The 14,163-nt window shown below is 39.8% G+C and overlaps 1 protein-coding gene across 16 annotated transcripts in view; it reads left to right on the forward strand.

The window, feature by feature from the left end:
• The window catches only part of ZNF438 (zinc finger protein 438), a 144,476-nt gene that overhangs the window by 76,772 nt on the left and 53,541 nt on the right, over positions 1-14,163 (forward strand). For 5 of the 16 annotated variants that reach the window (XM_074358128.1, XM_074358129.1, XM_074358126.1 and 2 more), the window contains one exon: positions 10,795-10,886. The exons of 10 other annotated variants lie outside the window; for them this stretch is intronic. In XM_074358128.1, the coding sequence (XP_074214229.1) occupies positions 10,825-10,886 (62 nt within the window). In that variant the 5' untranslated portion in view covers positions 10,795-10,824. Of the gene's footprint in view, positions 1-10,794; positions 10,887-14,163 lie in introns of those variants that run through there. One more of the 16 variants, XM_045519262.2, reaches the window with a different exon arrangement.

Genomic DNA, 14,163 nt, shown 5'->3' on the forward strand with positions numbered 1-14,163 from the left:
GAAACTGTATGATCTGGGCACTTCAGTCCTGTCTGTCCAGCGGCTGTCATCAGGAGTCACCAGCAGACTGAAGAGAGGCTGCTGCTATGAGATGGGAGCCTGTGCTGCTCAGTTCTCACAGCCCCACCCCTGGCTGCTGAGTTTCTTTGAATATAACTCAGAGGAAAGTTAAATGTTACTTATACTGCCATTTGTGTTAGAATTGGAAATAACAGGTTGATAGGACAGCATATTTTGGTATAAGTGAAAGACAGTGCGTTGTTTGCCTGGGGCTGTCATCACATTGTACCATAAACTGGGGAGCTTTAAACAACATTTGTTTTCTCACTGCTCAGAAGGCTAGAAATTTGAAATCAAGCTGTTGCAGGGCTGGGCTCCCTCTGGGGCCTCTAGGGGACAAGCTATGTCACCTCTTTGGGTGACACTGTCCTTTGTGGCAACATAACTCCACCGTCCGTCCTCCGTGGCCGTCTTCCCGGAGTCCAGATTTTCCTTGTCTTCTAAGGACAGCAGTCGTGTTGTATTGGGGCCTACCCTAGTCCAGTACAACCTCATTGTAACCTAGTTATGTCTACAAAGACCCTATTTCCAAATACAGTTACCAGGGGTACCAGGGATTAGACCTTCAACATAATATTTGTGGGGACACGATTCATCCCATAAAGGGGATGAATATCTGTATATCTGCAGAGCAAAGAGCAATAGCTGAGGAGCAGAGATCCTTGAAATAGAGTGCCTGCATTCACATTTACACCTCATTTGCTCTGTAATCTTGCACAAGCTGACCCCTCGCAGTGTCTCCACACCCTCGTCTGTAGAAGGAGGACAGTGGTACCAGCCTCCCAGGGATGAGGTGAGGACAAAATGAGTTAATACACAGAAAGCACTTAGAACAGACTGTGTGGCACAGACTGAGTTTCAATAAACTGAGCTATTATTATCTGCATCATTATTCACTATTACTCATACACAGTTTCTGTGCATATAGGGAGTATCAGTGCCAAACAATAATTATGTAAGACAAACAAAATAGACAAATCATGGATAAACTAAAAACAGATAGAAATGCTGCATGACCAAAAAAAAAAAAACCCTTAAACCAATAAAAAACAGAATATGGAAACTGGAATTTTAATAAGATTTACATTTTAATGCAAGTAACCTAATTGCAATACATTAAAAATTGTTTAGCCTTCTTACTCTATTAGATGACCTGCCTGGCCTTGATACGTGCTTGAAATGGATAGAGACCCAGGCAAGAACGTCAAACCCAGAGGCTTAGACATTGACTGTTGGGCTGACAAGCACAGTGGCTTGTAGATAATATTGAAGAGGTCATCACACCATTCAGAATGGCCTCATTCAAAAGTCTACGAATAATAAATGCTGGAGAGGGTGTGGAGAAAACAAACCCTCTTACACTGTTGGTGGGAATGTAAATTCATGCAACCACTATGGAGGACAGTATGGAAATTCCTTAAAAAACTAAAAACAGACTTACCATATGATCCAGCAATCCCACTCCTGGGCATATATCTGGAAGAAAAACTAACTCAAAAAGATTCATGCACCTCAATGTTCATAGCAGCACTATTTACAATAGCCAAGACATAGAAGCAACCTAAATGTCCATTGACAGGTGAGTAGATAAAGAAGATGTGGTGTGTGTGTGTGTGTGTGTAGATATAGATATACAATGGAATACTACTCAGCCATAAAAAGAATGAAATAATGCCATTTGCAGCAACATGGATGGTCCTAGAGATTATCATATTAAGTGAAGTAAGTCAGATAGAGAAAGACAAATATCAGATGATATTACTTATATGCAGAATCTTAAAGAAATGATATAAATGAATTTATCTACAAACCAGAAATAGACTCACAGACATAGGGGGGAAAAAAAAGCTATAGTTACCAAAGGGGAAAGGAGCAGAGGGAGGGATAAATTAGGAATTTGGGATTAATATACATATACTACTATATATAAAATAGATAAACAACAAGGACCTACTGTATAGCACAGGGAAATTTATTCAGTATCGTGTAATAACCTAGAATGGAAAAGAATCTGAATCAGCTTGCTGTATACCTGAAACTAACTCAACATGGTAAATCAACTCTACTTCAGTAACAAAAAGGAAAAAAAAAATTGGAGAAGTCAGTCCAGGGAGAACATGCCAGGAACAGCTGACTCTGAGCATCCCTGCCTGCCTCCGTGGACGCGTGCTGTTACTGTCTGCCTCTGCCCCGCAGATCCTTGGGTTGAAATTATCCTGGTCTCCAGTCTCTGGATCAGAGGCTTAGGCTGAATAATTCTTTACATTTAAACCATATTTTCTTCCGAAGGGAACACATTTCTTGAGACATACTATTTCCATTTTTCCACAGAGCCCTTGTGTAAGATAACCATACAGCCTGAGCTTTATAAAAAATTGAGCTCTGATAGAGAAGGTTTAAAGAAATGACAAGACTTTTTAAAGTACCTGGAGGAAAATTGTTCCATAGGTTAGTGACTGTTGGGTTTACAGTACTACACAATGTAAATATGCCTCATTTTCAAAGGTACTACTGCCCTGAAAAGATGAGAATATTCAGATAAAATCAAAGGATCTCACCTAAATGGTGAAAGGGACATATGGGTATGATATCATGATTCGTGATTTTACTTTAATGAAAGAAGTTAGGCTGTTTAATTTTTGGCAAAGACGTGGTGTTGTGCAGTTTAAGTATTAGTAATTTGGAACATTTCAGTTAAATGATGAATTCGTCAGGACTCCTTCAGTTGCAAATGAAAGAAAGCCAGCTCAAGCCAGCTCGTGAAAATTAAAGGACTTAATTGTTTACATAACTATGGTTTCCAGAGGTGCATCTGGCGTCGGGCGTGGCTGCAGCTAGGAACTCGAGTGAGCTCATCTGGACTCTTTTTCAGCCCTGCTGGTTTCTTTATTCATCCTTTTCCAGACAAGATGACCATGGGCAGCTTGAGACTGTCATCTTCCCCGTTTAGCAGGCTGGACAAAAAGGAAACTTGTGGGGCCAAACACCTTGCTACCTGCCTTAGAGAAGATGCGGGTTGACTCTCTTCGGCCCCATGTGTGATGAATAATCCCTGTGGCCCAGAGTAGGGGCATGCTTTCCTAATGCTGCAATAGAGGGGTGTGGCCCAGTGACTGAGAGCCCCACTGGGGTCTCGTGGATTAAGGGCGGTCTTCTCCAAAGGAGAAGGAATGAAAAGAAGTGACATGGAAGAGTGTCCAGCAGACCAGAACTGTAGTAGATTCAAACCATTACAAATCATATGTGAAATAATTTGAGGCTGTTAAGTTCTGATTTTAAGATGGCGAAGAGAGAACTTTCTGCCTTCTCCTATTAAAAAAAAGACCATCCAAAACAAAGGGAATAAGAAACATTTCTAGCTCTCTCTTTGTTGAAAAATAAGTGACATCAGTAGCTCTTACCCACAAATAGGAACACAGAAAGTGCATAACACTGTGGTTGAGTAGAGGAAGGTGAAATCCTAACCAGCTACAGAGGAGAATAACTGTGACAGGAGCAGTTTTGCCTTGTAGAACCTTGGAGGGCCCTGTGATTAAAGGAATCGGGTTAGGCTGGAGCAGGAGGTAAAGTGCGAGGCTAGAAACAGATGGCCAGTTGAAAGTCTGTAAAGGGACCAGCTGGACACTCAGGTCCCTGTCTCACCCCAGCCAGATAACTACCTTCCCCACAGCCCAGACGATGGGAGGCTTTATTCTCTGGAGAAGCTGAAACTTCAGAGAATCTAGGGTCAGGGACAAAGGAATGGTGGAAGGTGGGGTTAAGTCAAAGTCTGCCCTGCTCTCAGAGCACCAGGAGTCAGACTTCTCTAAGTCTCAAATAGGGTGCTGGAGGAGTCTCTAGAGACACTGTACGGTCCCAGAGAAACTCTGTAGTGCCCCCCCTCCCCTTAGGAAGAGCCAGCCTGCTGCCCGTTGCCCTTCATTGAAGCTCACCTTCAACCCACGAACAGAGCTGCCAACTTGCTTTCCTGATAATTACCATTAAATAGGAATAGTCAGCCAAGGATCAACAGATACTGGGGATGCCTCCAGTATGACAGCAGAGATAAAGGAAACAGAAACAATGCTGATGAGACAGAGCTACAGAGACAGCCGTAGGAAACTTAACAAACTATAATTACTGTCTTTGAACATACGAGATTTTGCATAGAAAATAGTCTTTTTTAAAAAAGAGAATTAAAGGAAAGGAAAATTAAAGAAGAAGTAACTTACAAAAAGTAGAAATATGGTGGCTGAAATAAATTTATTAGACGGGTTGAAAGATAAATTTGAGGGAGAAATAATTAGAGCCACAACCTAGGAGGTCCAGTTGCTCACTAATACAAGAGAGGGTGGGAGAGAATTATCAAAGAAATAATGCAAGACACTCTCCTAGAACAGATGGAAGAGAGAAACATTAAGGTTTCCAGAGAAGAAAAAGTGTCATATACAAATATTTTGGATAAGAACAAACAAGAGACTTCTCAACATCACTACTGATATGGGAACATGTAAATTTGTGAACTATCCCCTTAATGGATAATTTTTATCGTTAAAAAAGCATTTCTCCTTTTACCTGAGAGTTACTGGCAAACAGTTTCTCCTTAGCACATTTAAAAACATTCTACTTACAAATGTTCCATTATTTAAACTTATTTACATTTTTGTGTAATCTGAGGTACACCTGCAAGTTTGTGTTTCAGAGGTAAGGAGGAATTTTCATGGTGCTTATTCTGGTTCGTTAGCGTTTTGATTCACTAACTCACTGAACAGATAATTAGAGTGATCTTTTTTCAAGGTCCTGTGGAGTTGATATTTCTTGTTTCATACGGTAGTCCAACATCTGGTCCGTAGTTTTGTAGCTGGTGGTGATCAGTAAACAGGACTGATTTAGAAGCCACTGATGATACTCGGGTATCTGATAGTAGGACCTGCAGAATGTTTGCCATTTTTCCTTTGTCCCAACACACAGTGATTTGAAGTGACAAAATTTGGATTATAATCTCTTAAAATATTTGGCTCTTATTTTTATACATGTATACAACTATATTATGAGTAACAAAGTATCAGTGTAGAATCTTAGTTTTTGTCTTACCTTTTACCAATGAATGCTATTTTCTTCCTGAATGCTATTTTCTTCCAAAAATTAGAGGCATCAAAAGTTGAATTTTAGCAGACATAGTTTTCAAATTTTAATTATTTGAAACAATAATATTTTCAGGATTCAATGAATGTTAATGTTGAGCATGTAACTAATAAAATATATTATTATGGTATTTTTAGATTAAAAGTCTTCTCCAAATTGCATTTTGGTTTTTAAAACATTCTAAATGTTAGTCTTTAAATATTACAGAAGGATTGACATTTTTAAGTGCAGTGGAGCTCCCCCCCCCCTTTTTTTTGGATCAGTTTCTAAAGCCTAATGAAATGGAAGGCAAGTGCCTTTTCCAACTTAAAAGAGGTTATATTTTATTCTTTAATGTACTATAAAAAGAGCAAAATAATATAGAAAAATCAAGAAATGAAAAAGTGCCAGGATTTTTCTTGCCAATATAACTTTTTAGAATAGTGCTGAGTTGGTTTTGCTGTAAAAACAAGACCAGCTAGTCTATTATGGATTCTCCAGATAATGGCTCAGCGAGGTCAAGAATTTTAAATTAGAATTACAGTACTGGAAGGCATCCTCTTACTCATTTTACAAATGAAGGAACTGAAGTCCCAGAGATATCAGGATTTATCCAGGGTCTCACAGTTAATAGCGAAGGTTGGATAAGAATCCTGGCCTCCTGGCCGGCAGTTCAGTGATCTTTGTCAAAGACTCTTTCGCTTTATTCTCAACACCATCACATTCTGTGCAATATCCAAAATTTATTGCATTAGGTCCAAGTAGCAGATAATGTTTGTGTTTCATTTTCTAGAGCTGAGGGGACATTTAGAATTAGGAATACTGACAGTGACCAAAAAAAAAAAAAAAAAAAAGGAGTGGCCAAAAGCATTTGGAAGAACCTTTGCCTAGAGTGGAAGATGTCCCTTGATTAGACTCTGGCCCTGCTCGCTAGAAGAAACTCCACTGCTTGTTATTCTCTGGGACCTGAATCTGGCTTCTGGAAGGTTCTTCCTTGCCCATCTTCCTTCAGGGTCACGCTTATGTAGACGTTGCAGGATACGTCCTCCTTGGAGGCAATGTGAACTTTTTTTCCTACTTTCTGACCATGCAATTTTGGTGGCCTGAGCATTGCTTTAAGAGTCAGCCAAAGGCTTCGAGGCAAGGCGTGTGGGTTTTTTGGCAATATTATTCCCTCAGAAACGTAGCTGGCTTCTGATCTCCATCTTTAGTTGATTCCACATGCTAGTGATAGAGAGACTCCGTGTCCGGGTCTGGCGGGGACCATCTTAGTTTCTGTCCCTTGTGCACGTGAAGTAACAGTGCCCTCGTTCACGCTCAGAACTGTCCCGAGTTGGACAATAAATTGTGCATGGTCCCTCTGGCCAAAAAGCACACCCCGAAGTCCTAAGGCTGATTTATTCCTTTGCTTCCTTTCTCCAGTTCCCCCCTCTCTCCAGTTACTGGGGGCCCTTGCGTGGCCATGTGAAATGGGTTTCATGGGAAGTTGACATGCTTAACCTCATCCCTCTGTTCACCTGGGAAAGCATAACAGGCCGTTTTTGCCCAAAGTCTTTTTCAGTCTTTTCTCTCTTACTGTGTAAAATGCAAAAGCAGTCAGATTTTCTAACCCCGGGAGCCTCCAGATTTCTGGATTCTCCACTCCCTTTCATTTCTGCTGTCAAACCCAACAGTTCTTGGCTAGGCAGATTTCTTTCCTGTAAGTTCTCGATAAACACAGCAAGTGATATTGTCATTCTAAGACTCTGCTTCCCTTCTCTTTTTCCCTGTGGCTCCAGACTTTGACACTTGTTCTGCCTCTAAAGCTGTCTCAGGCATTTTCAAAAATTGAGGTGTCATTTACATACAGTGAACACACAGCTCTGAAGCATTTGGTTCAAGGAGTTTTGACAATTGTATACAATCGTAAGCCACCACTCAGAATATGACAGAACATTTCCGTAGCCCAGAGGGATGCCGGTTGCCATGTAATCCCCTGACTTGCCCCCTCGGAGGCAACCTCTTTTTGACTTCTATCACTGTGGACTCCTTTTTGCAAGGAACACTTCTGTTAAAATTTTTGTGGCTGTGTGACAGGGCAGTCTTTCTGTCCTTTACTTGGTTTCTCCATTTCCTGCTGCTCCGATGCCAGGCAGTTACCATATATTTTAGATTTTTAGATTTTTTTTTTCTTGGGTCTGCACCCCACTTCCAGATACCATTTTTTATGTTAGCTAGCTAAATAACTACTCTAATAAGCGGACTACAAAAAACATAATAGCTTAAACCTAATTAGAGTGTATGTATTGCTAATGAATAGAGCCTTGAAGACATTCCTGAGCAGTAGGTGACCTTCTGTAACCTGGGCCTTTGAGTCCTCCAGCCTCTGGGGAAGGAGCGTGAACACACCTCACTGCTCCTGAAAAAGCTCAGCCTGGGACCTGACGGTCAGTCACTTCCACTGACATTCTTTTGGGGAAAATGATGTACAAGACCACACCTAGTGCGAGGGGGGAGGCTTGGGAACTGTGGACTCTGGCCTCGCCGCTGCTTCCCCGGGACAGCTCCACACTGGGACAGGGAGCACAGAGTTTGGAGGATATTAACCAGGTTAATGTCACAGTTTTTCTTTTGTCTTAATAACATAATACCAGATTGCGTTTCTTTTTCGTCTTTGTGTTATTTCCTTTTCTTTGTGTTATATTTTTTTTATACTTTTGAATAAACAGTATTTAAAACTATTGGGAGTGGGTATAGCTCAGTGGTAGACTGTGGGCTTAGCAGGCGTAAGGTCCGGGGTTCAATACCCCGCACCTCTATTAGAAAGCAAATAAATAAATAACCTAATTATCTCCTCACCCGCCCCCTCCCAAAAAAAGCACACAGAATTTTTTTTTTTAATGTTAAAAACAAAAAGTATTGCTATCTCTACGGTAGACATGTTCAACGCGAAAACAACTAATTTTCCTTAGATTATTCTGATGAACTTAAAATGATCTCTGGGCCTCAACAGATACAATTTAACTCTTAAAGGATGAAGATCACCATTTCTATTCCATGTTGTACCGGAGATCCTAGACAATGGAGTAAAAAGGGGAGGGAACCTAAAAAACAAACAAACAAACAAAAAACCATGTAGGAATGATAAGGTAGAAAAAAAACTGTCATTATTGGCAAATGACACAATTGTCAATGTAGAAAATTTCTGGAACTCTACAGAAAAATTCTTAGCATTAACTAGAGAATTTAGCAAGGGTTTTGGATACAAAATTAGTCTAGGGAAGCCAGGTGCATTTCTGTGACCAGCAACAACAATAGAAGCAAAACAGAGTATGTAATTAAAAAAAAAAAGCAACATTTATTTTGAAATGATTAGCATCCTACACAGCCATGGTGTATCTTCTCAAACTACGAAATTAGCATTGGTACACTGATGTTAACTAAATTACACCTTCATTCAGATTTTCCCAGTTTTTCCACGGATGTTCTTTTTCTGTTTCAGGATCAAACCCAGGTGGCTGTTATCTCTCTAGTTTACTCCAATTTGCACCAATTTCTTGGTCTTCTCTTTCAGGGATCTGACACTTGAAGAGTGGTAGTCAGATATTTTGTAGAAAGGACCTCAATTTGGGTTTGTCTGATGTCTTCTCATGATTATATCATATCCTTGTCAACATGACACCACTGGTAATGTCAACCTTGATCATTTGGTTAAGGTGGTGTCTGCCGGGTTTCTCCATAATGAAGTCACTATAGAAGAATGTAATTTTAAAAATATACAACTTACAGTAGAAGCAGACTATAAATAGCATCTGAATAAATCTAACAAATAATATCCACAACCTTTATTGAGAAAGTTACAAACTTTTATTGAAAGATATTAACTCTGAGGCAATTAAGTGGAGAGAAACACTGTATTCATGGATTGGAAAACTGAATGTTGCAAAGATGTTAATACGCTCAATGCACTTAGAATCAAATCCCTAACAGGTTTTGGGGGTTTTAACATCACTACTGTAAGTGTTGTTGTTTTTGTTTTGGTGATACTTAAATAATTCTGAACTTACGTGGAAGAGGAGTGGTCGGAAAATTAGATGCTCCTGAAGAACAAAGTGTCTTTCCTACCTTATGCTGTAACTTAATATAAAATTATAATAATTAAATCAGTGTATGATATAAAGATATACAAATTGGCCAATGGAAAGAGTAGCGAATTCAGAAACAGATCCATCTATATATGGAACCTAGATTTACAGCACAACCGGTGTCGTAGATCAGTGGGGAAAAGGACGGGTAGATTTTTCAATGTATCACGTTGGGGCGAGAAATCGCACATACGAACGAGTGTAATATCGGATTCCCAGGTCACGCCACGCGCAAAATGGGAAATGGTCAAGTTACAAGTTGTAAATGAATGATTAGAATTAAATTGCAGTATAAAATTAGAAGCAGAACTCAGGAAAAAAACAGCTGAAGGAAAAAACCAAAACTACCAAAGCAATGAAAACAGAGTTGGAAGGAGTACAAGAGACAGAGTGAGGTCACAGAGATTAGAAATGAGCAGAGTGAGCCAAGTCAAGTAGGCATTTAAAAGCTGATGTCACACCTTTGGCTTTAAAATGTCACTGTTTACAGTGCGCCAGAACCGCATCGTTTATGAACTTTTCTCCCCGTGCTGAGTAATGTGCCAGAAATCCAAAGTGATCCATAGATTATGTTAATGATCTGTCTGGTGACAAGTCAATTACCCAGTCATTTGTGGAAAGCAAAGGGTTGGAAGCCATCTAAATTTGAAAGGGATTTATTATCACTTTCTCAGGTTGGGGAAGTTCATCAAAAAGTCTTAACTAAGATTTATCAAATGTCTGTTATATTTATTACTCTTTTACTTAGAGTCACCTTGTTTAACCTAGTATGCTTAGAAAGTGTTATTTAGAAATACTATTAATTTTAATATATATTTACCAACATACATGATTTTTAAAGGAATTTTTTTTTGTCTTAACATATGTCTGAGATATATTTGTATCAAAACCTTGCAGCTCTACTGTAGATCACTCAGTTTAGGGGAGATGATTGCCATTTAATCTAATTGACAAAACTTAGTCATCAATTTGAAACCTATCTTCCAACTCAGACTTCCTTCTGTCAGTTAAAGTCCAACTTGATTTTTCAGCTCAAATAAATATGTTAATGTAGGTGTCCATGACAACCATCACACAGTGAATTCTGATTCTAATACAGATAAATAGGTAAGGCACAGAGCCTCACTATGTGTTGCCTGGATACAGTGATACTGCTGCCTTCAAGCTTTCATTGCTTTGCGCTCACTAAAGTCTCCCAGCGTTGAGTTGATTCTTTTACAATAATAAGGGTATTGATTGGAAGGTAAGGTCCTTAAGTAAATACCCCCTCACTATTGCTTCATTCTGCTATACGTCTGAATTTGTAATATACTAACGTGGGCCCACATACTCCACTTTTTAATAAAATATACATGTTATGTGTATGTGTATGTGATGGGGAAAGAACAAGTCCTTAATGTGGTGCTTTGATTAAAGGAGGATTTACAGGTTTGGCTTCCTGGAGGGTTTTTATATTCCAGGGCAATGCTCTAGACAGGATTAGTGAGTGGTATGCATTTCTTTGTAGAGTGAGAAAAAGCGTGGCTGTGAAGGACGGATGGGAAAAGCGAGTGAGAAAGAGGCTGATGTGATACCTTCTGCAGGTACCTTCCCAGAAAGGTCAGTAATAGGATGGTTGGAAGTTGAGGATCTGGAATTTGATTGCCTTAAAACTATCTGTGCCCACGTATCTCTTAGAAAGTCTTCGTATAGATCCAAGTGTACCCAAACTTGTAGACCACTGATATAGCAGACAGGCAGAGCAGATCCATCATATATATATAATATTATACATACAAGAAGACACCCAACTAATGAAATAAAGCCAATGTTTAGAGATTAAGCTTTTCTGAAATACATCTAGAATCTGCATATTTAAAGAGCATGCTGTTTGTACGTAGTAAAGTCGCTGAACCTCGGAAGTAAAGCAAAGATTCCTTTGGGGAGCCAGGGAAAACAGATCAGGTTCTTTATAAGGAGAGGAAATTATGTTGGCTCAGATTTCATTGAGTGCAACAAAATGGAATATACTGAAAAGATGTTCAAGAAAAGATAGGTAATTTACAGATTTTTTGTGTCCGTCTAAATAATCCTTCAAGTTTAAGTCAGCAAGCAAATAGTTTTGAACTGGAAAATATTTCAAAAAATTATTCCCTTTGAGCCTTTATTGAGGTGAAACTAGAAAACAGATTTTTTTTTTTTTAAACCTGGCTTTGCAGGGTCAAGATGTACTTGGAATTGCTGGAACAGGATCTGGCAAGACTTGGATTTTTCCTTGTCCCAGGACTGGAAGCTTCTCGTCGTCTGTAATAGATCTTGACAGGGAGACTTTGGGTTCTGATAATACTGCCTGTGAGAGAACTTATGTATTTCTCAAGCCTTTGGTTTTCTGAGAATTAGGGAGGAATCACGGCTTTTCAGCAATCTCATCATTGATGGAAGGGATCTAAGGCAAGATGTTTGACAAGCTCCACCACATAAGTATGCTCGTTTGCACACAGGTTTGACTAGTATTAAACACGAGCATGAAGCATTAAGTGTTTGTGATGCAACTCTCCAAAGGTTAGTTCCCGATGAAGTAGAATCTTGGTCATGAATTTTGCTGATACTATGAATACTGTTATCAAAAAAATCTTTCTAAAAAACATTGACTTTATTTTTTTTCTAGACAAAACAAATCAAATCTGTAAAAGACCTTGTACCTTGTTTGCTTAAATTTGAAAAGCTCTGTACATGTTTGCGTTAATGAGAAAAGTAAAACATAACAGCCTTGTCACTTTGGAACAAAACTTAACAGATTGTGAGCAAAAGTGAAAAATAAGTATCCTATATTCCTTTTTGAGAAGTCGTCTGAAAAAGAGTAGTCTTTTTTTTTCCCAGTTGTAAAAAGTTTCCATCTCTAAACCGAGTTTTCTACTGCCTGTGTTCCAGTATTTCTATCCTTGACTTCTGTGGTTGACAGCTGGAGATGAGAAAAATGGGAGTCTGTAAGAAGTTTATCTGCAAGAGAGTGAACAGTGCTCTTTGCTCCTGAGACTGCAGCCACGGTGTTGAGTATTCAGGCCATGAATTGAGGTCTTCGGTTTGATTGCCCAGCGGATGCCAGCTCATATGCATGGAGCTGAGAGACCTGCCAAGCAGATGATGAAGCTTTATTAATTTTGCTTCCCTCAGAAGAAAAAAAGGGTAGTGCAGCAACTTGTTGAGTAGAAAGTGCCTATGACGGAAATAAAAATCAATCCAGAAAAATGTATGGACATCTAGAAAGAAGAAAAAAAGACAATGGAGTCATCCCAAGATCAACAGTGGAAAAGAAAGAGGTCAAAGGTGTTTTGTTTTCTACATATGCTAGTATATCTGATGAAGGAGTATTTGATTTGAGTTACATTTATCCCAATATGCTGTATTTCTTTGTCTTGCTGTGAGCAAGTCCTTGGGTGAGATTTCTTCAGAAAATGTAGGAACAGCAGACCAAAGAGGAATTACTGAGCCTAAGGCTCTGTCCCTCACCAGTGACTTAAGTGGAAGCATTTAGAGCTTAATTAGAAAATGTCCATCCTTAAGTAAGGTGGAAAGAGACCAGAAGCAGAAGAGACGGGGTACAGACTGGCCAGTGGTGCTAATAATGAAGAGGAGGAAGCGGTAGAGAGGCAGATGGGGGGGAAATGGAAAAGAAAGTGGTAAAACCAAAGGGGCCTCAGATTCAGTCGGCTCCTAATACTGATGAGGCCCAGAAAACCAAGGAAATCACAGAAACAAAAGAAGTAATGAAACATTTTAAGGGAATGAGAAAATAGCATTTACTGATGAAGGAAAGTTGGTTGACCAGTGGCCACCAATGTAGAAATCCATTGTGAAGGATGCTAAGGAGGTGGATTGTGGTTGTATCAACCTTGATAAAGCAAAAGAAAGGCTTCAGAAAGAGGGCCCATTCGATCAAGAAGAGTATGAGAAGCAAGTTAAGGCAGAGCATATGGAGAAAAGGCTTTAAAAAGGAAACCAGAAAAGAAGCCAGCACGAGGCAAGCAAAGGCCAGAGATGAAGGGTGGGATGATGCCTTTTAGGGCCGGATGTGGTGGTGATGAAGAACTTGATCCGTTGACTCTCAGATCCCGATAAATACAGAAGTCTGAAGACTAAATAATGAAGATATGGAAAATGAAGTTAGTGCTGCCAGGGAGAAGCAGAGAATGAGGAAGAGGACAACAGTGGAGAGAACAAAGGGAAACATGCAAGTTGTAGAAGGAAGGCCAAGTAGGCAACCTGCAAGCCTTAGGGTACAGGCCTGTCTCTCACAAGGGACAAAGAGCTTGTGTTGTATCTGCTCAAAAGTCGAAGCTAAATACGCCTTGCTTTGTTCTTGCAACCCTTGGTTATGATTACATGGGCCAGAAGTCAAAAAGAGTTGGCTTTGTAAGAGTGAGAGGTACCAAGAGTCCCATGCTTGAAGTCCACCGAAAAAGATGTTCACAAGGACAGAGCATGCGCACGTGTAACTTCATCCATAACAGCCAAAAGCTAGAAGTAGACCAGGTGTTCATCAGTGAGAGAATGCACAGACAGACTGGTGTAGACATGAAACAGAGTACTACTCAGATTAAAGGAAGCAAAGCTCTTACACCTGCAACAACGTGGCTGAATCTCATTGTACTAACTGAAAGAAATCTTACTCCAAAAAATGCAGACAGTACTTCTGCATTTTCATGAAGTTTTAGAACAAGCAAAGTGTGTGAGGGAAAAGAATCAGAGAGTGGTTGCCTCTCGAGGCTGGGGCAGGGAAGGACTGGGAAGGATTACGAAGGCACTTTCTCTGAGGTGATGGTTATGGTTTGGGTTACGAGATACATGGATTTGTGAAGACTCATGGAATGGAACACTTAAGGCTTGTGCATTTCAC

This window comes from Camelus bactrianus, chromosome 35 (genome assembly GCF_048773025.1).
Source record: "Camelus bactrianus isolate YW-2024 breed Bactrian camel chromosome 35, ASM4877302v1, whole genome shotgun sequence".
Lineage (NCBI taxonomy): Eukaryota > Metazoa > Chordata > Mammalia > Artiodactyla > Camelidae > Camelus > Camelus bactrianus.